The 25,067-nt window shown below is 52.0% G+C and overlaps 1 protein-coding gene across 2 annotated transcripts in view; it reads right to left on the bottom strand.

Moving 5' to 3' along the window:
• The window catches only part of LOC103662600 (high density lipoprotein binding protein), a 69,695-nt gene that overhangs the window by 2,523 nt on the left and 42,105 nt on the right, over nt 1–25,067 (bottom strand). For both annotated transcript variants that reach the window (XM_040638054.1, XM_040638058.1), the window contains exons 6-24: nt 21,278–21,484; nt 20,978–21,193; nt 20,226–20,432; nt 19,969–20,076; nt 18,402–18,506; nt 18,014–18,092; nt 14,416–14,555; nt 12,968–13,072; nt 12,725–12,838; nt 11,776–11,862; nt 11,480–11,611; nt 9,654–9,872; nt 7,038–7,259; nt 6,732–6,950; nt 5,848–5,986; nt 4,172–4,326; nt 2,590–2,694; nt 2,265–2,399; nt 1,146–1,289 (exon numbers count right to left, since the gene is read on the bottom strand). In XM_040638054.1, coding sequence (XP_040493988.1) covers nt 1,146–1,289; nt 2,265–2,399; nt 2,590–2,694; nt 4,172–4,326; nt 5,848–5,986; nt 6,732–6,950; nt 7,038–7,259; nt 9,654–9,872; nt 11,480–11,611; nt 11,776–11,862; nt 12,725–12,838; nt 12,968–13,072; nt 14,416–14,555; nt 18,014–18,092; nt 18,402–18,506; nt 19,969–20,076; nt 20,226–20,432; nt 20,978–21,193; nt 21,278–21,484 — 2,838 coding nt within the window. The remainder of the gene's footprint in view (nt 1–1,145; nt 1,290–2,264; nt 2,400–2,589; nt 2,695–4,171; nt 4,327–5,847; nt 5,987–6,731; nt 6,951–7,037; nt 7,260–9,653; nt 9,873–11,479; nt 11,612–11,775; nt 11,863–12,724; nt 12,839–12,967; nt 13,073–14,415; nt 14,556–18,013; nt 18,093–18,401; nt 18,507–19,968; nt 20,077–20,225; nt 20,433–20,977; nt 21,194–21,277; nt 21,485–25,067) is intronic.

Raw genomic sequence — 25,067 nt, 5'->3', positions numbered from 1 at the left:
CGGCAATGGTCTGAACACCAAATAGCGACTAAAAACATGACATTTACGTAGAAAAGTTGAAGGAAATAAATGTAGTGAAGGTGAGGGCTTTAAAAGAGCTGAATTCTCAGAATAAAAAACATTAAAAATTATGGGTGCCGAGGATCGAGCCCCACGACCGGCTCCCTGCTCAGTGCGGAGCCTGCTTCTCCCTCTCCCTGCTCTTGGGCTCTCGCTCTCTCTCTCTCCCTCTCAAACAGAAAATCTTTTAAAAAATTAAATTAAATAATAAATAAAAACATTAAAAATTAAGGTTAGAAAGGCGCCTGACTGGCTCAGTTGGAAGAGCAGGTGATTCTTGACCTCAGGGTCATGAGTTCAAGCCCCACACTAGGCGTACAGCTCACTTAAAAAAAAAAAACAAAAACAACACAAAGAATAAAGAACAGCAGTGTAAACATGCTTGTTAGAAATGCAGAGGCGGACAGAAGGACACACTTGGGGAAGGTAGGAGCAGGCAGGAGGCAGACAGGAGAGGCGGGGGCTGCGGGCTGAGCCCCTACAGGCCTGCCTGCCTTTCTGAACTCAGGTAAGTGCGCGGCTCACAGACTCGGGCCTGCCACGGTGTGTGGATGCAGGGCTGAAAGGCCAGAGTATGCAGAGGCGTGTTGGGATTTGCTGGCTGGAAGACTCCAGCAAACCACTTCTGGGTGCTCTGCTGTGTGCTACCACAGGAGAAACAGAGACTGGGCTCCCACTGTGTGCAAGGCTGTGCTGGAAGAGGCCCCTACAGGAGCCGAGCGGAAGACAGGCAGGGGAGAGACGGGTGGGGGAGGGTGCTCCTTGAAGGACTGTACCTGGGGGGACAACTATGTGGGAGAGACCCAGCTGGAGCCCCGGCTGCCTGCCAGGATGACCAGGTGCGCAGGGAGAAGTGCCCCAGGTCCATGCAGAGATGCAGGCTGACACGGACCAAGACAGGGCCCAAGTCCCAAGCCCAAATCCAACCCTCAGAGACCTGCCACTCTGTACTCTGCCCTCTCCCCACCCCCTGGGCACATCCTAAGCTTGCCTGCTCCCTGCTCCCGGGTCAGGATGAGGTTCTAAGAGTCCATCTGCCCCAAAATGCTCTGGCAATGGCGTCTGAGCTAAGCAGTCATTCTTACCTGGCTCCCATCGTCCTTATCGGGAAATTGAATGTTCACATCATGTTCCAAGCGGATTTGTGTAATCACTGCCCCTTTTCTCCCAATAATTTTGGGATGGTATTTGGGGTCCACAGTGACACTCAGCTTAAAGCTCCTTAAAGCCTACAGATGAGACAAGGGTGGGAGAGTTCAAGCCCGACCTTTACCATCACATGCAGCCACGTGCCACCCCCCCTTTCTGTCCGGGACCCCGAAGGTATCCTCCAGTGACAAAAACAAGACACGGCTTTGCCGTTAGCCTGTGTCACCAGGCACCACCAGCTCAAGGACCTGCCCGTCCTGCACAGATCCTTCAGAAAGGCCTGCTTGGGTGCTGACAAGGCTGGCACGGCAAGTGGCAAGCTCTGAGCTCAACCTCCTAATCGGCTTAATAGGGATCTGAGCAGTAAGGATAAAGATGTTCTGGGCGGGTCGGGGAGGGGGGGTCTTTCAATGCTGGGGTACAAAAGCAGGCCAGAAGGAAAGGAGGGCCAGCCAGCCTGGGACAGCCATGACCAGAGGCTGAGGCCGTTGGGACCATACTCAGGCGTGTGAGGTCTGTGGGGCCCACCCAACATGACTCCAGGAAGTCCTCCTCAGCAGGAAGCCCTTCAGGAGGTCACAACACCCAGCCTCTCCCCATGCACCACTCAGGAAGACCTTCCAACACCAGCCCTACAGATGGGAGGTGGGTCCTGAGCCCTCCTCAAAGCAGGGAAACCATGGAGTGAGAAGGTTCATGTGGACCTGCTGACGCCCGCCCTGGACCACACCACTCACGTCTGGGGGTCTCTGCAGCAATGGCTCCCAGGCCTCTCCAACCTTACCTTTCCTGTGTGGTTGGAGGCACCACAACGTGGCATGTTTACTTTGGGGAAAAAAGAAAATGCTAATTCACAGGAAACTTAACTCTGCTGCTATGACACGGAAGAGAAAAGTGCCATGCCCGTAACACTGCGTCAGAAGAAAGGCTCCCCAGACAGCATGGCCCCTGGGCACCAACCGCAACAGGGTCAGCCAGGTCCTCCAGCCACCCGGCGGAACTGGCTGCGGCCTGGCAGACGAAGGCTGAGGACCGTGGCTCTGGAGGACACCCACCCGGTCTTCCTGCTCAGCCTGCAGCTCCTTCACGCGCTCCAGCAAGCCAGCCTTGGCCCGGTCCAAATTCGCGGCAAGGCCAGTGATGGCGATGATATCGGACTGCAGTTCTGGCGCCGGCACGTGGATGTTCACCTACACGGAGACAGAAGGGACCCGATGCAGACGGGGTCCCGCCCGGACAGAGACACAGGGACGGCCGGCTGCTCCAGGGTAAGAGCAGGAAGAAGGCGCACCGCACCACCAAGGGGCCAAACTGCCAGAGGCACTCGGGAGCGCTCCTGCCCAACACTGGTTCCAGGGGAAAGACTGCAAATCATGGTACCTCAAACTCGTCCATCATCTTTCGGATCCCGCTCCCCTTCTGCCCAATGATGTACCGATGAAGGTCAAAGGGCACCTCCACTTCAATGGTGACAGGAACCAGCGCCTGCAGAGAAGATGGTCAGGGGCAGGCCTGAGAGCTAGCAGGGAGCAGAGTGACCCTGTGAGAATTACAGGGAGCTTCCTGGAACCTTCTGTGCTGTTCCAACTAAACTGAGACCACCACCCAAGCTTTTAACTCAAAAGAAGACAAAAAAAAGAACATGGAAACCAGGGGCGTCTGGGTGGTGGTCGGTTGAGCGTCTGACTCTTGATTTCAGCTCAGGTCATCATCTCAGGGTCCTGGGATCAAACCCTACACTGGGCTCCAGGATTGGGGAATCCGCCTGGGATTCTCTCTCTCTCTGCCCCTCCCCCTACTTGCTTGTGCTCTAACGCGTGTGTGTTCTCTTAAAAAACAAACAAACAGGGTCGCCTGGGTGGCACAGCGGTTAAGCGTCTGCCTTCGGCTCAGGGCATGATCCCGGCATTATGGGATCGAGCCCCACATCAGGCTCCTCTCCTATGAGCCTGCTTCTTCCTCTCCCACTCCCCCTGCTTGTGTTCCCTCTCTCGCTGGCTGTCTCTATCTCTGTTGAATAAATTAATTAAAAAAAATCTTTAAAAACAAACAAACAAACAAACAAACAGGGGACCTGGGTGGCACAGCAGTTAAGCATCTGCCTTCGGCTCAGGGCGTGATCCCAGAGTTCTGGGATCAAGCCCCACATCAGGCTCCTCTGCTGGGAGCCTGCTTCTTCCTCTCCCACTCCCCCTGCTTGTGTTCCCTCTCTCGCTAGCTGTCTCTATCTCTGTCGAATAAATAAAATCTTTAAAAAAAAAAAAAAAAAAACAAAAACATGGGATCTATTTCTTTAACATTCATGCTAACGGAGCAAACTTTTAGACCCTCACCCCCAAGCCTATGCTCTTAAATGTGACAGGCCACTTACAAAACAGAACAAACAGAATCTAGGAAAAACAGAGCAATTTGAGACTTACAGAGGGGGACCCGTGGGGCTCAGACGCAGAAGCCGGCCCTGACTCCCGGCCTCACTGAGGTCAAGGACAGGCTGTGGCCAAGCCCTCGTGGGTCTCAGGGATGACGGCAGGGGACACTGGCTTCCCTATTCTGTCTCCGCTCTGGCCCGACCACCTCCCGACCCCTACCCACCCTTCGCCTCCACGACACACGACAGGTTTCTGCTGTTCCTCTGTCCGGTCCACGTGAGTGCCGTCCCGCACAGAGCTACCGCAGCCCTTACCACAGTGCGCAGCAGGCAGGCGGCACTCAGCCAAACACTCGCTGCATGAAGAACTCACCCTTACAAGTCCCAGAGAGATGTGGTTCACTAGCGACAGGAAAGGAACCTGAGGCTGGAGACCACATTTCCCCTGCTGTCACCGAAACCCCTCAGTTCTGTGCCCGGCCTGGGGTGGCCAGCGCCTCCAGCAGCGCGAGCTGAGGTGCTCAGGGCAGCACCGCTGGGGGGAGGTCGGGGCACGTGCTGCCACCAGGGCAGCCAGCATCAGGCCACACCCACCTCAAGGGCTTCCTTGGCGGCCTCACACTTTTCTTTCCGGCCAGAGATGATGATGATGTCACACCTCCTGGGGGAGCCAGGGTCGGCCTCTTTGGCGTCCCTCCCATCTCCGGCATCGTCACCGTTCTCCTGGACTGGTGGCTCTACACTGTGAACTGGGGAGACGAGAGGGGACGCGGCTCACAGTGCCGACTCGCAACCCCCTGGCCAACACTTGTGAAGCACCCACCACGTGCTGGCGGAAGGGGGAGGGAAGACCCACGCGCGCCTGGCTTCCCAGGAGGCTGTGAGCTCACCTCTCTGCCCCAGGTGGAGCTGGCTACCTTGGAGGCTGGCGCGTGGGAGGCACAGCGCCCGTGTTAGAAGGGCAAGGAGACTAGAGACCAAGCCCCGGGGTTGGGACATGGCCGTGGGGAGCGGACTGCGACACAGGCTGGGAGGAGGTGGGCCTGCACCAGCTTCTTGTGCCAGGAAGTGAGTGAGCCAAGCCTCAAGAATGGAGGACACGACACGGAACACAGAAGCCTGCTGCTGGGGGACCAGGTGCTCACCCAAACAGAAAAGCAAGGTTCGCGGAGCAGGACAGGATTCAGGAGTCTGTGCGGCAGGAGCAAGCGTGAGTGAGTGACAGGCAGGATGGCCCGAGCAATCTCAGGCCTGTGACCAACTGCGGGGGAGGCCGGGCTCTGCACACACTTTCCAAAGTGGCAAAACCTGAACACCGACCAAATTCTGTGACAGCGTCATATACTATTAAATCTTCTGATCCCATGATGGATGTACCCCCATTATCGCAAATGATGTTAAAAAAAGGTTCTCATTCTTAGGAAGGAGCCACTACAGCTTAAGTCTGAGAAGTACACTCAAATGACTTAGGAAAAAACGACTGTACGCACGAAAGAAGGGGGTGCAAGAGAAAACAAACTGAATCTGGATGAGTATAGAAAACACATCTTTATCCTATGCAGTTTTCCTTCATATGTACTCAAAATAGCCTGTCCTCTCAGGGCAACAGAGGAGCCTCAGTGGCCGCGACCAGCTCTGTAGAGCACACAGCACGTGCAGTGGACCCAGGAGGCTGCAGGCACCAACCGGACCAGACGCATCGAGACCAGTCAACAAAGACGACACGCTTGGTTGCAGCCGGAGTGGGAGACAGGTCTTGGGAGAGTCAGCTCTGAGACCCCTTGTTGTGCAGGTCACCTCGTGACCGCCTACCACCCCACTGTCCTTGGGGCACACGCAGAACCAAGCAACAAGCAGGACACTGGAGCTGAGGGGCTGTGGTACAAGGGTAGCTAGGGGCTGCCCGCCTCTCAAGGGACAAGACCCGCCAAGTAGGGGTGCTGGGGGAGAGGCAGCTGCGGTGGACAGAGCGGAAGCAGCCCCATCACACCCTCGTCACCTGGGACCTGTGAGAAGCCTCAGAACCAAACTCAGGGTGGTGGCCGGGGGGAGGGGGGACGCGGGGCTTCCCCTGCTTCGGAGGCTGCAGGTGTCTTGCCCTCCTTTGCCTCGTCACCTGCTGCAAGCGTCTGGACGCTGGAAGGGCACCCCATCACCCCGCAGCAACTGATGCAGCCCGCCTCCTCGAGAAGCCCCGGACTCCCCAGGCGGGGCCCATTCATACACCTCCTGCTTCCCCACTCAGCACAGAGCTCACCGCTGGGACCCACCTGGGTTCTCCTCTCTGTCTGGGAATTTAATCTGAACATTATAGTCCCGAGTTATCTGCTGGATTCTGGAACCTTTGGGGCCCATGACGGATCGATGGAACTTCTGGGGTATGGCACATTCTATGGTCACCTGGGCTTCCTGGGGGCAGGGGGGCCGGTGCGGGGCACAGCAAGAAAGAAAAAAATAAAGGCAAAGGTTAACTGCTTGGGGTCAGTGCACACACTCAGCCTCCACTCAGTCCTCTAAGGACACGTCAAATGCTCCAAGTACAACAGGTGACAGAGGAGGGTGCGGGGCAGCACCGAAGGAGACGCCTCTGACACATTTCCCAGACACAAGAGCGTACCGATGACCCGTCTACACAAAACGGCACCGAGGCTCGCTGCTGCCCAGAGCCAGGGGCACACCATTTCCTGCCTCTGTACACAGAGCCCCTGCCTCCTGCACCGCTAGGCACTGTCCCTGAGGGTGGCTACGTGAGCCAGTGACAGCGAATGCTGTGGCTGGGACGCCATGAGGCGGCACTGGGACTGACGGTCAGGGAAGTACTTCCACGGCCGCGGCAGGGGAGTGCCAGGAGGGAAGCTGGTTTAGAAAACCCAACGTGTTTCCACGTGGACCCACTCTGACAGGCCCTCCCCTTCCATCCCTTTCCTTCCCTTTGGAGAGGAGAGGCTGGTTCCTCGTACAAACTGCATTTCATCACGTTTTAAAAAAGCTTCTGTTTAGGAGCAGTATTCTCACCGACCGTCAGGACAAAGGGCAGAGACTGAGAGCCCCAGCCTGACCGGAGGAGCCCACCACAGGGCTGTGGGAGGCCCTAGCCACTCGCTTTGCCCCTGGCTGTTGGGGCCAAGAACCCCGCCACCCCCCAGGCACCTACCAGGTCCTCGATGATCTCCTGAATGCGCTTCTTGGCCGCCTCCACACAGTCCTTGGCACCCTTGAGGGTGACCTTATCGCTCTGTGTGCCAGAGCGTGGGAAGCTAACCATCACCCCACCATACTCTTCAGCAATCTCCCGCAAGACCTGGCCTCTTCGGATGACAAAATGGCGGTGGTGCTTGGGGTCCACCAGCATACAGTCTTCCACCACATTATCCTGCGACACAGAGGAAGGGGAAAAGTCAATGACCCCGCCGACCAAGCATGACAGGACAACCAAAGTATAGCTCCCACCGGGCCTTACCAGGTTCTGGATGAGGGCCTCCAGCTCCTTCTGGGCCTCCCTGACAGCGTCCTCCTTCCCTATGATGGTGATCAGGTCCTGATCTTTGTCCTCAGCCGTTGGGAATATGATGCGGGCTCCAGTGCTGTCACGCACCTTGCGGATTTTGCCGCCACCTTTGCCAATGAGGAACTTGTGGTACTCTGGCTTAGCGCGGATGTCAACGGTGAAACTCTTGGTTTGCTGTGGAAACCAACCCCAGATACAATGGCCTGATGCCACCTGCCTGGTCCCCTGAGCAGGTGAATAAGAGGGCCTAGAGAACAACAGCACGCAGCAATCAGGCCTCACCAAAACAAAGGGATGGACACCCAGACAGGAAGTACTTACGGCCCCCTCTGCCATCTAGACATCCAGATAGCTCAGAGGATGCGCATTCATAGCCCCAGTCCTGCCACTTATCGGCAGTGACCCCATCCCTGCAAGCTGCTCTCCACCTACAGAGGGGACTAGGCGAGTACAGCCTCAAGGTGCTAGGGGAGAAAGGCTACACTACACAGCAGGTAAGCCCACAGGACTGCTGGCCCCACCCCCAGGCAAGGTACTCCTGCTCCTCCCCAGTCCAGCAGAGTGGTCCCTGTCCAGGCCTTCCTCTGCTCGGGCTACAGGGGAGCACACACCAAAAGCAAGGCCCAGTCCCAATCTTGGAGAGACCCAAGCCAACCAAGGCCCTCATCTGACACCAGGAAGCCAGGCCCCAGCAAAGGCCCAAATGTGATGACCTTGTTGAGGATGCCAGCACCTCTGGCAGATTTGCCAGGAGAGCACATGCACGTCTAGGCTGCCTTCCCTCTCTTTCCTTGTATTCTGAAACCTGGCGCACAATCATGAAAAAACACAAAGGAAAAGAAAAGAAGGTCTGCCAGCATGCTAAACACTAAGAAGCAAATGAACTTGGGTACCTTTCAAATGCTGGTTTCCCGAACACCCCCTAGAGAATTTCTTATCTTCAGACACAGACACGGGCAAACAGCAGCGTTACTAAAAAGCTAACGAGCTAGGTGAGCCCAGCCCAGCAACATGAAGGATAGCACACCTAAACCACGTGGGGCTCATCCCAGAAAAGCAAGGTTGGTAAAACTTTAAAAAAACAAACAAAAAAACCCACAAAAATACTCAAAAATCTAATACACATGCTTAAAAAAAAAAAGAGAGAGAAACCACGTTGTTGTGTCAACAGATACAGAGAAAGCCTCCTACAGAGTCCAACCCCTCTTCCCGCAGCAGCTCTCAGCTGCTTGTAAAGAAGGGAATTTCCTCAACCTGATAAGAGAGCATCTTCGGAAGACCCACAGCTCACTTCCCACTCAATGGGGGGGACTGAGCACTCTCCCCAAAGCCTGCCAGCAAAGGTATGGCTGTCCCCTCTCACCACTGCTACTCAACGCCATACTGGAGGCCCAAGCGACACAGTAAGACCACACCCACAGGCGTAGGGAGCAGCACGAAAGAATTCAACTGTCTGTTCACAATGCGCGCTACGCAGACAACTCACAAGAACCCACAAAAAATGTCACTGGAACTGACAACTTTAAACCAGACGCACAAAACAAAGCCAATATTAAAAACATCAAATATATTTCTACACACTACAGTAACTGGAAATTAAAATGAATTTAAAAATACCATTTTCAACACAGCTAAAAAGCAAAATAGTGAGGATTTAAATTAACAAAATATGAATGAGATCCGCATGCTAAAAACTATGAAACACCAATGAAAATTGAAAGACTTCAACCTTGAAGAACGCAGCCCGGAAAATTCCGCTCCTGCACTGTCAATTCTCCTCAACTTGATCTTCAGATCCAACACAGTCCCAGTCCAAATCCATGCAGGATTTCCCCCAGAAACGGTTAAGCTGGTTCCGAATGTACGCAGAAAGGCAGAGATGTGGAACGGCCAGAGCACAAGGCTGAAGGGCTCACCCCACCACCCCTCCCTGCCAAGTCGCGGGAACACAGCAGGGGCCAGAAACAGACCCACACAAGGGTTCTGACAAAGAGGCAAAGGTGACTCAACGCAGAATGTCAGGGGGTGATGACCAAAACATTTTCACTGCATGGTGGTCACGTGAGTGTGTGTATATGCTTATCAAAACTCAGAAGTATACGCTAAGAAAGACAGGTTTTATTGTCTATAAATCATAATTAAAAAAACAAAAAAACAAAAAACCCAGGGGCGCCTGGGTGGCTCAGTTGGTGAAGCGTCTGCCTTCGGCTCAGGTAATGATCCCGGGGTCCTGGGATAGAGCCCCACGTCAGGCTCCCTGCTCAGCGGGAAGCCTGCTTCTCCCTCTACCGCTCCCCCTGCTTGTGCTTGCTCGCTCTCAAATAAATAGAATCTTAAAAAACAAAAACAAAACAAAAAACCAAAAAACACCCCCAAACAAATAAGCCAAAGAACAAATTTTCTATATTGTATAAGTAGGTATTCAACCTGCCAAGGCCCTTTGTTCAAAAGCGGAAAAATGAAAGACTCAAAAACGTGTCTGAAGCAATTTTCTGACCTGCCACAACAGGGCAAGGATTTCTAGCGAGGGACAGACATGGTGCCGTCACTGCCGGGCGTGAAGCTCACCTTCTCCTCGGCCAGGTGTAGCAGCTGCTTCTTGGCCTTCTCCACATCCGAGGCGGGGCCCCTGATGACAACCGTATCACTTCCTGAGCCCTCCACCGGGAAGTGGATGTGCACCCCGCCACACTCCTCCATGATGGAGCGGATCAAGCGGCCCTTCGTGCCGATGAGGGAGTTGTGCAGCTTGGCAGGAATCGAGACCTCCAACTCGGCTATGTTGGCCTGAAATGACACACAGTCTGTGAGGTGTGGGACACAGGATGGCACGCCCACTGCAGAGGGGCCTGGAGCCCTTGTGCGTGTGGGTCCATGTGTGTGGGTGGATGAGGGCCGGGGGGTGAGCAGCTCACACAGCACACAAGGAAAGTCTCCGCGTCACACCATAAATCAGAGACACAACCAGGATGCCCATGGATCGTCAGCCTTTCCTATTAAAACCCGGCCTCCAGTCAAGGTGAGACCACAGGGACCAGATTTACCTCCCATAAAAACAATGGTGTTCAAGACACTGGAGATGGGAACGCAGGCAGAGAAAGAGAACAAAGCAGACGGGCAAACAGAAAACAAACGCCAAGACGGTGGGTGGACGGAGACCCAGCTCCATGAAACCACTGTGACCAGGGGAGGGGAGGAGGGCGGGGTTTGCAGGTACAGCTTCTATCTAGAGGACAAAAAGTGAAGTGCTGAAGATGATGGCGGTGACAGCCACACAGTGGTGTGGACACGCCGGATGCCCCCGGGTTCTACTCGAAGGTGGTAAATTTTGTTATGTGTATTTTCCACAGTTCCAAAAATAAAAAAATTGATATTTAATCACACTTACTAAATATACGTAATAAAATATGTAACAATACATGATACACAGATTTACTAGTGTAATTAAATGTAAACATCTCCATTTAAAAGGCAGAGATTAGGGCGCCTGGATGGCTCAGTTGGTTAAGGTCTCACTCTTGCTTTTGGCTCAGGTCATGATCTCGGGGTCGTGAGTTCGAGCCCCACGTTGGGCTCTGTGCACAGCATGGAGTCTGCTTGTCCCTCTCCCACTGCTCTTCCCCCGCCCCTGCTCACTCTCGAAGGTAATTTCATAATGACACAAATTACATTTATCAGGAGCATGAAAGACACCAGCACAGTGGAAGCACAGTATGGGAATATTATGAAAAACTTTATGCTAAAAACCTTGACAACCTAAATAAAATAAAAACCCTTGAAAGAAAAGCTACAAATCTTAGGTGAAAAGGAACATGACCTGTGCATGCAGAGACCTATCACCCGTCAATGAAACAAAACCCAGTGACACACGGGACAACATGGACACATCTCAACGTAGCTGTTCCAAGTGAGAGCAGCTGGAGCTGGAAGAGCAAACACCATGATTTCTTGTGTACGGGATGCAGGACACTCAACAATCCCCCGTGGCTGAAAGCAGGTGAAGGGCTGGACACAGGCAGAGTGGGGGGCAGGGGCTGGCAGGACAGAGGGAGGTGCTGAAAAGGGGCACGAGAACATCTCCAGGGTGCTGGATAGGCTCATTATCCTGACTACGGAGATTCCATGCATGTACAACATAGGTCTAAACTTACCAATCTGCGTACTTTAGACATGCAGTTTCTTACATTAATTTTTCAAAAATTGAAGAAAAAAAAAAAAAGATTGTCCTGATTTCCAAGCACTCAAATCCAGTGCCACTGCCCAGGTGTGGTAGTAAGCATGGCCCCAGGTGGGTGGCAGGAGGCCGGCCACAGGCCTGCACTGCTGTGGGAAGAGCTGAGGACACACAACCTCGGGGAGCCCGGCTCGCGCCCTGCCCCACAGTACCCCATTACCAGGTCTTTCTGGATGGACAGGATGCGGCTCCGGGCGGCCTCACAGTTGGCTCGCTTGCCTGTGATGATGATGGTCTCTGAATTGCTGTTCTCTGCTGGAAGGTCGATCTTAGTGTTGCTCTCTTCCCGAATCTACAAGGAGACAGGGGACCATGGGAACGGACGTCCCAGTTGAGACACCTGGAGCCCAGGGATGGAAATTAAGGCTCCCTCCTTCAACATTAAGCCAGAATGGCAAAGGGCTTTGGGGGCAGGCCAAGGGGAGCCAAGATTCAGGGGACAAGCTGGCCGGTCACCTTTTTAATGTTTGCGCCTCCTTTCCCAATGATGTTCTTGTGAAATTGTTTGAAGATGGGAACAGAAATTGAATAGCTGTTTTCCACCTTAAAAACAAAAGGGGTGGCACCATTAGCCATCATGCCGGACAGTGACATGTCCGTTCATCCATGAGGGAGTATGAAAACACGCACTTGAATCCTGCTTTTCTCCCACCAGGACCTCTGACCTTTAGATGGGGGGTTAACTTACCCAACAATGAGCTAACCTGGCACGCCACTGTCGACTGATGCAAAGCCACCTTTATAAAAAGTGGCTCCCCACAGAACGTCCCACCTGTTCACTGCCAGTTCCATAATCCAGAAGCAATTGTTTCAGGTGCCCTCAAAGGAAACTCTGGGTAGGAGGGGGTCCTGACCCCCAGGCTGAGAGAAGCGAGCCCAGAACACACAGACTCTGCCACTCTCAGGAATCCCGCCACGCTGTGGCAGTGTGAATGAGCTCGGTGCCAGAAACGCACCCGTCAGCGATCCCAGGCAGTGGCGAGCTCAGTCCAGGCCCAATGAGAAGCCACAGAAGCATGAGACCACCTGCAGCCTTCCCATCAATAACTCCCTCGGCACTTTCCAAACTGCCGGTCCCCTTGCCAGCTTAAGAAAACAGCAAATCAACAAATGGCTCCCCACACCGCCTGCAAATCTCTCTCCTCACTGGGTGGCACCACTCATCCGGATATCTGAAGACCCCGTAAGGCAACAAGGAGCCCGGCACCCCACTGGAATTCCACGGAACACTGAGGTCCTAACCGCTGTCGGCCAGTCCAAACACCTGGGTAAAGACGACGGCGCCCCTCCGTCAATGGCAGACCAGCCAGTGCCCGAGTGCGCCCCTGAAGCAGGGGTTCTGAGGCGACGCCCCCAGGCCTCTGCCACCACAGCACGACCACCACAGGACGGGAAACAGCCCTACCAGATCTGCCACCATCTTCTGCATGTACTTGGTGCATTTTTCCACCTCATTCTTGGGCCCTCTGAGTTGAACAATATCACTCTTTTGTGCTGGGTCTGGAAAGTTGATGATAACCTGGAACAATCATCACAAATTCAAGTTCAGTTATTGGTTAGGACTAGACTCTAAAATACTGAATATCTATCTGTAAGTGCCGATCAATCACTCCTAGAGGGCCGAAGGATGCCGCCGGGAAACCTTTACCTCTGGGAATTTGTCACGAATTTCACGGATCCGTTCACCCTTCTGCCCAATGATTGTGCGATGGAATCTCTGCTCAATGATCAGATCCTTGGTGCGCTCGTTTTCCTAAACACACAGTTCAAGTAGACGACATTATGGCAGGAGGCTCCGGGGAGCCTGGGGAGCACAGCGCTGCCCTGTGGCATCCCTGGGAGTCAGCAGCCAGGAGACAGCACCCACACACAAAACCCGCTCTCTGCAACAACACAGGCTGGGCGTTACTCTCCGGAAGGAAGTACGATTCAACAACCGAGTGGGGACCCTTCAAGCAGCCTTCACCGCCCAAGCCGCTCACTTAGCGCGTCTGTGTTAAGAACCAAAGACCATGAGGCGTAATACTCTGCAGAACAGGCGGTGGTCCTGAACACGGTGTGGTTCAGACCACTGCCTGGTGTGGATAATTAAGAAAAAGTAGTTTAGTTTAACTTGCACGATTCTCAGCCTCCTCCAGGCCTCACTAAAATGTCACAAGAAATACAAAAGAATAAGCGGAGTCAGGATGGAGGAAAGCGCACTGTCAGTCAGCCATCTAAAAGAGCTCAAGGGGGGGTTCTGGATCAGACTGGCACCAGCTTGACAGAGCAACAAGGGTTCAGGAGTCCAGCACAGGCACAAGACACTCCAGTCCGAGCGGCCTTGGCCAGACGGGAGGAGAGCTAGCTCAATCGGGAGCGCCGGGACCCTCGGTGGAGCAGTGAGCTCAGGGATAGCCAGGCAACGGTGGGAGGCTGCACGTGCTGGCTTGCAGCTGAGGACAAGGGAAAGCCTACTGTCAAAAGGGGGCCTCTGAGGTGAGGAGGCCCCAGGCTTGGGCACTGGTGCCAGCAGACATGGGGGGACTCGCTCCCTGCCCTAATGAGGCACATGCATTGCCCTGCCCGAGGCTTTCCTGACGTTCTGCATGTTGTCTATGCTAAGCTACAATCACTCATGTAGTAGTTAACTCCTCTGGACTCTGAAAGGCACCCCAGTGACCCCTACATGCAGCCAAAATGGAGAATCACTGCTGCATGGTTATCTGTGTCGGACTCACACAATCCAGAAAGACACCCCTATGCCGACAGCTTAGCCCAGGAACAGGGCCCGGGCCCCCACCCTCCAACCCCCAGAGTTGCAGACAACCACACAGCAGGAATTTTCAACCCCAGGTGCACGTGGGAGTCACCTGAGTGCTTTTAAGAATTGGTACCTTAAGCATCACAGACCCGGGTAGGCCAAGGCTGAAACCCTGCTGCAGAACCCCAGCACCTTGCTGGCACAGCGCCTGGGCCCCAGCAGGTCAGAGCCACTCCTAGGCTGGGTGATTCCCATTCCTCAGAGCTGTGGGGGAAAATCAGGCTACTCCACAGAGGCACCCAGCAGACAGGGACGCAGGCTCCTTCCTGGTGGGACCTGGCCGCGGGCCTTACCATCCGGGAGGCGAGCTCCAGCAGCTCCCGCTTGGCCTGCTGCACACCCTGCGGGTCCCCCTCGATGCGAATCAGGCTGCTCTTCTCACTGTCAGGAGGGATGCGCACGGACACCTTGTACTGGTCTTTGATTCTGTTTACTGAAGAATACAAAAGGAAACATATTTTGGACTCAGAATCTACTATGTTCCACCAGTGACTAACAACCTGGCAGAACACGGCCAAAGCCCCAAATAACCTCATCAGTCACCCCACAAGCAAAGAGGGTGATTAGGCCACCAAAGCAAGCCTCTCCACTCTCTCCAAAGAGCTGATTACAGTCTCCGCCGGGATCAGCCTCGCCAGCATCACCCTGACAGCGTCACGTGACTGACGGCTGGGGCCGCTCAGTGGATGAGGCTCCGCGGGTCTGGCGCATGGCTGAGGCTTTAGAATACTTACAAGATCACAGCTGTTTCTTTTTTTTTTTTTTTCTTACTTTGGATCTTTTACTCATGTATTGATCATCTGGAAAATGACAGTTTACTAAAATATGCAGTTGACACATTCGATTACGTGATATCAAAGAGTTACATTCATTCATAACTACTATTTTCACCAAGAGCACTTTGAAGTATTAGAAAGCTTCTTAAAATTTAAATTCAATTAACTAACACATAGTGTATTATTAGTTTCAGAGGTAGAGTTCGGTGATTCATCAGTCTTATGTAACACCCAGTGCTCATTCCATCATGTGTCCTCCTTAACGCATCACCCAGTTACCCCATCCTCCCACCCCCTCCCCTCCAGCAATCTTCAGTTTATTTCCTACTAAGAGTCTCTTATGGTTTGTCTCCCTCTGATTTTGTCTTATTTTTTCCCTCCCTTCCCCTATGCTCCTGTTTTGTTTCTTAAATTCCACATGTGAGTGAAGATCATGATAACCGTCTTTCTCTGACTGACTTATTTCGCTTAGCATAATACCTCCCAGTTCCATCCACATCGTTGCAAATGGCAAGATTTTTGTGATGCCTGTGTAATATTCCATTGTATGTATATACACCACATCCTCTTCATCCGTTCATCTGTCAATGTACATGTGGGCTCTTTCCACAGTTTGGCTATTGTGGACACTGCTGCTCTAAACATTGGGGTGCAGGTGTCCCTTCGGATCATTATGCTTGTATCCTTTGGATAAATACCTAGTAGTGCAATTGCTGGGTCTTAGGGTAGCTCTATTTTTAATTTCTTCAGGAACCTCCACACTGTTTTCTAGAGTGGCTGCACCAGCTTGCATTCCCATAGACAACGTAAGGGGGTTCTCCTTTCTCTGCATCCTCGCCAACATCTGCTATTCTGACTGGTGTGAGGTGGTAACACATTGTGGTTTTATTTGAATTCGACTGATGCCACCCAATGTTGAACATTTTTTCATGTCTGTTGGCCATTTGTATGGTTGTTGTTTTTTTTTAAGATTTTCTTTTTTTCTTTGAGGGAGCGAGATAGAGCACAAGCATGAGTGGGGGCAGAGGCAGAGGCAGAAGCAGCCTCCTGCTGAGCAGGGAGCCTGACGTGGGGCTCAATCTCAGGACCCTGGGATCATGACCTGAGCCAATGGCAGACGCTTCACCAACTGAGCCACCCAGGCGGCCCAGCCATTTGTATGTCTTCTTTGGAGAAATGTCTGTTCATGTCTTCTGTCCATTTCTTGATTGGATTACTTATTCTTTGGGTGTTGAGTTTGATAAGTTCTTTATAGATTTTGGATACTTGCCCTTTATCTGATAAGATATTTGCAGATGTCTTCTCCCATTCTGTTGGTGGTCTTTTGGTTTTGTCAACTGTTTTCCTTTGCTGTGCAGAAGCTTTTTATCTTGATAGAGTCCCAATAGTTCAATTTTGCCTTTGTTTCCCTGCCTTTGGAGACATGTCTAGCAAGAAGCAGCTGCGGCTGAGGTCACAGTGGTTGCTGCCTGTGTTCTCTAGGATTTTGATGGATTCCTGTCTCACCTTTAGGTCTTTCATCCATTTTGAGTCTATTTTTGTGTATGGTCTAAGGAAATGGTCTAGTTTGATTCTTCTGCATGTGGCTATCCAATTTTTCCAATACCATTTGTGAAGAGAATGTCTTTTTTCCGTTGGATATTCTTTCCTAATTTGTGAAAGATTAGTAGACCATAAAGTTGAGGGTCCATTTCTGGGTTCTTTATTCTATTCCACTGATAAAGATCCCAGGTTTTTCTAATGTGGAAACAAGTTTGGGAACTGAACCACTGTTCTCATGTCACAAAATTACTCTCAAAAAACCAAAAATAGAAACCACTAAAAATCAGAAGGCTTTACATTAACTGAGGACAAGAACACCCCAATGACCACCTTAGGGCTCCATGGAGGCCACACTGCTGCCTGGAGAGAGTCCGCCATCAGCTCAGATCCAAATTGAGCGCTTCATTGTCTTTGCAAATTGAAAACACTTTTTCTGTCACCTTCTTTGGACAGAGCCCAGTGTGTGCAGTTAGAGACCCATGTCCCCACACCCTGGAGAGGCCTTATCCCGGAAAACAAGACCAGCACTTTGAGCATGCTCCATAGGGGTCACCGAGGGGCGTCATGAGCACATGGCAGAGACAACGAGAGCCAAGGACTCAGAAGCCGGGCAGGAGACTTTGGATCATTAAAGAAACGGCGGGGTGGGGGGGGGAATGAAACCAAAAACAGATTGGACATAATGTGAACCACTCTGGTGGCCTCACACTTCTAGGGAGCAGTCATCAGAAATGAATGTCAGAGCCACATTTCCTTACCTTCTTTAAAAAAAGACACTGTACCATTAATCAAAACAGAAACAAACGAAAGCAAGTTACAGTGTGTGCGTGGTTTGAGAAGCAGGTACAAGGAAGCACCGCTAAGAACTTGCATGGACGCTGTGTCCGCAGACTGTCACTACCATTGTGTAACGTCCCCAAGGACACAAGACTGACACCAGATACAGCACAGCTGACGAGCTCACACTCATTACAAACAAAAACTGGACCACAGTGGGCAAAAAACAAAGGGAACACACTCTCAGGGCATCCTGCCTCTACAGGTGGGTTCCCTGCAACTCCGGGATGGACCCAGGCTGGGCTGTGTGCTACCCTCTCAGTTTCCACTGCAGGTGATACACAGGGACAGGGAGCACACCGTGATGTGTGTGGTGGCCTCACAGGCGAGCTGGGGTTTTAGAAGACGCTCTCCACCTGGGCAGAGCACGCCCTCAGCACACTTCCCACAAATCGCACCCACACGCCTGGTCTGACAGAGCTCACCTGGGCCGCAGGGTTACTATGTGCCCAGATGACCCCTCCCTGCGCCAAAAAGACATGCACGTGAGCCCTGGCCTTTCTTGCTCCTGGGGGAGCCCCACCAAGGGACTGTGCAGCAGTGACACCACGAGGACTGCAAAACCAGGGATGTCGCCCCATAGGGCTCAGGTGTGCCTTCACCGTGGCCTCTGACCTGGCTGGTCAAGGTCCCAGGTCTCCAGACCAAGCACAGCCCAAGGAGAAGACGAGGACACCCAGTCAGGAACTGACTTTCTCCCACCACGGTCACCCTCCATGCCATCAGCCCCACTCACTGTTGGCCCCACTCTTCCCAATGAGGTGTCTGTGGAACTTGTGGTCCACGTTGATCTCCACGTAGTCCATCCGGTTAATCTGCAGGAGGAGAACAGAATGGATTCAAGCTCTCAAGGCCATGGCATGTGCCACAGTCCCAGACACGCAACCACAACCCAAGTCCACAAACTGGCAGCTGTCGCCTTTGTTACTTAACTGTCAGCCACTGTTCCAATATTGTCCTTCTGGCCCCCTTGAAAGACCCTTCTATCCGTGACCCTCCCGGACTTAGCCAGCTTTCTCTGTCCCAGGGCCCACCCAGCCACGTGATGTGTGACAGGCAAGCAAGGACATCCTGGCTATGCCCAGGCTTCAGCGGAACCCAGAACGTGCAAAGGGGCACCTTACCAAATCTTTGACCATGGCTTCGATCTGTTCCTGGGCCACGTTTACGTCCTCTGTGGGGCCTTCCAGGGTGATCTTGTCCTCCCCCTCTGTGAACTCGATGTGCACCTACCACAGCAGAATCAGGAAAGAGAAGGTCGAAGCGGCACAGGCAGTGCCCTCTCAGAGCCGCGGGTGCTCTGCGGAGGCAGCGGCCAATCCCAGCTGCTTTACATAAACGCATGTCCACAGACTCCCCACAACGCTGAAGGGGGTGGCTGGGGGACTCCCATTACTCTGTTCTGAACATTGTGGTCTAATCCTCTTTCTTCACCAGACATGGGAACTGTGAAATCCTCCACGATGCACCTAACAGCAAAACCACGGACTGAAAGCACACCGGCACCAACTGTCCCCCCATTCCCTGTACTACTTTCACTGTTACGGGCCCACTCTTCTCTTATTAATTTTTGAGAGAAAGCGAGCACACATGCATGTACCCAAGTGGGGGGTGGAGCAGAGGGAGAGGAAGAGAGAATCTTTTTTTTTTTTTAAAGATTTTATTTATTTATTCGACAGAGAAAGACAGCCAGCGAGAGAGGGAACACAAGCAGGGGGAGTGGGAGAGGAAGAAGCAGGCTCATAGCAGAAGAGCCTGATGTGGGACTCGATCCCGCAACGCCGGGATCACGCCCTGAGCCGAAGGCAGACGATTAACCACTGTGCCATCCAGGCGCCCCAGGAAGAGAGAATCTTAAGCAGCTCAGCAAGGAGCCCAACGTAGGGCTCTATCCCACGACCCTGAGATCATGATCTGAGCTGAAATCAAGAGTGGGATGCTCAACTGACTGAGGCCCATAGGTGCCCCCAGGCGCACTCTTATTTGCTCGAGTGAGAAATGAGACAAATATCAGAGATGGGGTTTTAACTGGTGTACAGCTGCCCAAGGTGGTCCACAGGCGAGCCAGCCCTGTCCTCATCTACAATACACCAGGCGAGAAGGCAACACGGACACGGGCAGTCAGGGAGAGCAGCCCCCTGAAGCCACCACATCCGTGTGAACCAGGGCTCGGAGGCTGGGAAAGCAAAAGGACTGAGCAGTCAGCTGGAAACCAAGTGTGAACAGGAGGACAGTACGGTGGAGGTGTTCTCTGGCAAGCCACCCTGTGCGCCTTCACTGAGAGCCGCGGTGGTCTCTGGAAAAGTGGGGAAATGTCAAGGACAGAGAGAGAAAGCATGAAGAGGCCGTCACTCCACGCTTCACACGAGCTGTGCACACGTCTGCTCTTCCAAGAACACAGATGGAACTATGGGAAGTTACTGTGCCATATCAGACAAAGGAGACGTCTGCTAAAATAGTCATGAAACCCAACCATACACACGGTCTCTGGTTAAAAAGATCAAAAGATTGACAGAGATATTTTTAAAAATTTATTTTGCTCTTCCTCAGCTAACTGTGGCAACTGTCACACACAATGTGCCCCGATCTTCAGGGCCGTCCACAGAGTAAACAGCAAGAAACCAAATGTCAGAAACGGGAGGACAAAAGCCAAGAAGAACTCAGAGTAACAAATTCCCAACGCCTCCTCACCTTGGGCATCTGCTGAGTGATTTTGGCCAGATTCTGCCCTTTCTTGCCGATGATGAACCGGTGAAGCCAGGAGGGAGCAGAGACGGACGACACAGTAAAACTGTTGGCCTAGGAAACCAGGAAGCAGAGCAGTGGGCTGTGCAGTCCAGACTCCGTGAGCGTGCTCCCCGCCCAACATGGCCCCGGGGCCCCAGAAACGCCATTTGGGAGTCCAGCCCTACAAGCAGCAGCTGGGATTCACTCCTGAAGGCAGTTACCTTGGCATAGACTTCAGTCAGTGCCTGCCCTAGCTTTTCAGGCTCTCCTCGAAGTATCACAGTCTCCGAGATGCTGTCTGAGGGTGGGATCTCTACAGAAACTCCCGTTCTTTCCAGGATCTCCTGTAAGGAATTGCCCTTGGGCCCGATGACATACTTGTGCTGGGATTTCTTCACCTCCACGGCGATAGTTGTGGTCTTCTTTTTCTAAGGAAGAGTACCGTAAGGGTGTCAGAGGGAAGGGCCTGGGAGGAACAGGTGGGGACAGAACGCCGTCACCAAAAAGGGACGGAGCAATATCAGAGCCCTGGACTACACTCTGTGAGCCCCAGCAAGTGAAGACGGGAAACAGCCCACCCCCAGAAACTCCACTGAGCAAGCGGGACTGGGTTTTCTCCTCATAAGAATCACCTGAGAAGTTAAGCTTGCCCAGACTGAAGACGGCAACTTCAAAGAGGTGAAGACCCCAAGTTCCCTCCACACCTCAAAGAACAAGGTTCAGAGCTCACAGCCCGCAGGGTGAGCTGCCAGCTAGCCGCTAACTCAGAGCCACGACCAGCTCAGGTGCTGCACCCGGCCCTGCGGGAGCGCAGCCATCTAGCTCAGACCTCTGGCCACTCTTTCCCTGCCCAGCAGCCCTACCGCCTAACGGACTGGAAACTGAACTCCTCTGGGCACAAGAGGAAGAGGGCAGGGTTAGGCCTCAGCCACACCTCCACTGACAGTCCCCACGCGCTCTTCCCAACCGCTACCTTCTCCTCGTAAATCTTCTTGATGCGAGCCACAGCCTGAGCCAACTGCTCCTTCTCTCCGGTGAAGACGATTTCTGTCCGGTTCACACTGGGTGGGGGGATGTTGATGCGCGTCCCTGTCTCCTGCATGATCTCACCAACAAGTCGGTTATAAGGCCCGGCGATGAAGGGGTGGAACGCCTTCTCCACTTCCAGCCTCTCGACAGCACGTTTGTCCTGGAAAGTAAAGGACACATCCATGAGGGTGCAGCTCTGGGGCCGAGGCCAGTGCACACACCCCATGCCCTCAGCTGGCCCCACCTGCTCAGCGGAGATGAGAAGGACTTCATGGCGAGCTTTCTCAATGCCTTCTTTGGTACCGGTGATCCTGATCTGATTGCTGGCGTCATCTGGGCGTGGGATCTGGATTTTGGTTGCAGTTTTGAGTTCCAAGTCTTGCAGTTTCTCTCCATTTTTGCCAATAACAAAGCGGTGGTGTTCTTTGGGAATGGCAACAGTCGCTGAGGCCTACAACAGGAAGAGAATCAAAGGAAACAACAATGCTTGTAGGTTATGAAAAAGCCTATTTCTCCATGATATTCTCTACGGCTGAAATGCCATTCTTGCCTAGCCAGCCTCCAACCCATCCCTCGGAACAGCCTTAAGTTAAACATCACGTTCTTGGGGAAGCTTACCCTGACCCCAAGGCTAGGAAAAGTTCAAGCGCGGTACATTCCCAAGGCCCCACGTCACACCCTCAGCTGTCATAATTACTTAGGGGTAATTAATTACTTGTTCAACATCCTCTCAGCCCAGTGAGCCATCACGAGAACAGGAATATTCAAGAATGCTGTCTTGTTTTCTCCTCTCATGAGTGCTAACACTATCCCAGGATGTGACAGGAAAGCAGGTACACACTGCCTAACCAGACTGATTTGTTTCTGGAGGCCCAGGCTATTTTTTTTTCTCCAGACATAAGCCCTGTATCCCCTAATAAACTCTTCTATCTCTTTTGCAACCAGTTAAAATAGACAACTTGTCTGATGAAATACAACAGAAATACTCCAAAGCCTTTATCCAATGAGTCCAACTGCTAGAAATCAAGCAACTTCCTGAGGTCACGGAGAGCAAGGAGGAGGACGGAGGCTCCCAGTCTTCCTGACTCTGCAGAAAGTGGCCTCCAGGAAGACTTTAAAAAAAGGGAAGTGTTGGCGCTCCCAGCACCGGTGTAGCGGACACACAGGCCAGCCAGGGACACAAGCTTACAGCAGACCACTTAACGTTCTAAACAAAAATGTTAGCTTGCATCACAGAGGCAATAAAAAATGTCCTCACTTCCCAACTAGCACAGAAAGACAGACAGGCAACTCACACATTCTGTTTGAATACTGTTTACTACAAAAGTGGTTCAATCTTAGGAAATCAATTTATGTGATTCATCATATTGTTACACCTAAGAAAAATGAAGCGATCACCTCCACAAAATTTAATCTATTCATGATTAAAAATGTGCAAAATAAAAATATTTTTTTAACATGACCAAACACACACACCCAGCTCAGCCTGTACTTGGAGTTGTGCTGAGGGGAGCGCCCGCTGAGGCTGGACCCCCATGGGAGTGTGTCCCCACAGAAGGAGACCCGAGGAAGCAAAGGAGGCACAAAGATGGGACAAGAAAGAACACAGGCCTGCACTCCCCGGAACCCACAACTTAAAACTTTTGATGTCTGTAACAGGGAGAAGAAAACTAGAATCTAGCTTCAACAACTTTAACTCAAATCAGCAACCGCTTAGAAGATGTCATGGGAAAGAATGGCCATTCCAACAGGAAAGGAGAGAGAGAGAGAGAGAGAGAGACACACACACACACACACACACACACACAAAGAGAGACAACCCAACAAAAGAAAGAGGTAGGATATATGCGTCAGAAATCACAAAACACTCCTTAAAATATCTAATGCAATTCTGAGCAAAAAGTAGATTATAAAGTTAGCATGGTAGAACGAAAAAGAATGGGGCAGGAAAATCCTGAAAAGACAGTACAGGAGGGGTGGTGACAACTGTACTAGATACAAATATAAAACCACGACATGAGAACAGAACACTCGTACACAGTGGGAACTGAAAACCCATGCAAAGAACCGAGTTCACATGAAAACTTTGGACTTCATAAAAACAGCCAATCACATCACTGGGGGAAAACTCTTGAAACTGGGGATGGCAACCTAACAGACGTCTGGAGAAGGACAAAAGTGGGTCTGTACCTCGCACTGTTCACGAGAAATCCCAAACTCATCAGGAACTGAAACGGAAGAGCCCCCCTTCCAGGCACCAGAGAAAAGATTAGGTTTCTTACAACCTGGAAGTGAAACAAATTTTCCTAATAAGGACTCAAAAGAACAAAAAGAGTAATGAAATTTGACTGCACTAGAATAAAAAGTCACATAGCAAAACACACCAAGATCAAAAAACAAATCGCGAAGTGGGAAACATGGTTTGTAAGGTGCAGGGTTTTTAAGGACCTCCTCTACTGAGCACGTGGACAACTAACTTGATAGGAAACGCCAAAGACAAGGTAGTGCACAGAAAAACATGCAAACCGCCCTTCGACGTTAAAAAGACACTCAGTCCTGTTCATCTGAAAAATCCAAATTAAAAGTACACTCAGCTACCTTCCAGACAGAAGCCCAAGGCTTTGACGGGAGCGGCAAGGCTGTGGGGGAAGCGCAGGGGAGTGCAGACAATGCCCAGCACTGAGGGACGGGGCTCGCAGCTACTGCAAAATTACCTATGTGCTGCCCTCCGACCCAGGCGTCTCACTGCCAAGAAATGGATCTTGAGACACACCGGGTGAAACAGGAAATCTTTACACACAAGGTTTTCATTGCGACATGATTTCTAACAGAAAAGTCGGGAAGGCACCCAAATGCCCACCAACAGGAATGCTCGAATGAATCACAGCACGCCCACCGGCATCTCGCAGCCGCACAAAGGAGCAAAGCCAGTACTTGCTGATACGCAGACAGCTCTGGAAAATATGCAGGAAAAACAAGGTGCAGGACAGGGTTTACTACGCCGAGTCATCTCCTGCTTCTACTCTCAAACCCCAACAAGGGAAGGGTCAGTCAAAGACTATGAATGGCCAGCTGGCAGGGGAGGCAGGGACAGGGTGCAGAGGCTGTCTCTGACCAAACCTTATTACACAGCTCTGACTTTGTACCAACCCAACTATATCTCAAGATGAGAGCATACATTCCTTCAAGTGACTGTAAAACTCCATCACCTTTCTTTCGTCTTCATTACAACTACCAGTTTGCACTCATGCAGCGCCCTACCAAAAAGGTGAAGAGTTCCTGGATGAACAGCTGACATTAGGTCTGTGACCACGGTCAGCTCGAAACTCCCCATGTTAGAGATTAGGAAATGGTGGACATGAATGGTCACCCCAGAACGCTGCAGGGTGCCAACCCGAAGGGAGTCCCAGTGTCCAACAACTAATGAACACATCAAAAGTTCAAAATGACACGGAGATTCATGGATCCCAGAGGAGACGCCAGAGCGCCAATGGAGTCTCAACACTGACTGAGCGATCGGCAAGGACAGCTCTTCACAAGAACACCAACTAATTCGGGGCTCAGTGGCTAGAAAGCCGCCATCCACTCAGCGATGAATTCTGGCTGTCATCAGGAGATGATACAACCGCTACGCAAAAGAATGACCAGGAACGTTATTAATGGCTGGATTTGCTGAAGACTCCCGGGTCTAGTGATCCGTCTTGGAATCAACAGCTACTACACAGAACCACCCACAAGTTTCCCTGCCAGACAAGCAAGCTGAACGTTAAAGTCACCAAGCCCTGGGACGGAACCACCAGTTTACAGGAAACTGGTGATGGACAGAGAGACAAAGCAAACACCTGCTTGTCCCAAAAAACCAAAGGCATTAAGGAGGGGAGGGCACTGCTGAGGAGCCCAACACGCACAGCAGGCAGGCCTTGTTTGGGTGCCAATTTAAACAAGTCAACTCAGGAAGACATCTGTAGATAATGAGAGAAGTCCATAAATAGACCAGGTTGAATATGGATATATCCAGAAATTACTATTAATAT

The sequence above is a fragment of the Ursus maritimus genome, unplaced genomic scaffold (assembly GCF_017311325.1).
Source record: "Ursus maritimus isolate PB19 unplaced genomic scaffold, ASM1731132v1 scaffold_1, whole genome shotgun sequence".
NCBI classification, from domain to species: Eukaryota; Metazoa; Chordata; class Mammalia; order Carnivora; family Ursidae; genus Ursus; species Ursus maritimus.
The sequence above is the reverse complement of the archived record's forward strand: the minus strand, read 5'-3'. Positions and strand labels throughout refer to the sequence as shown.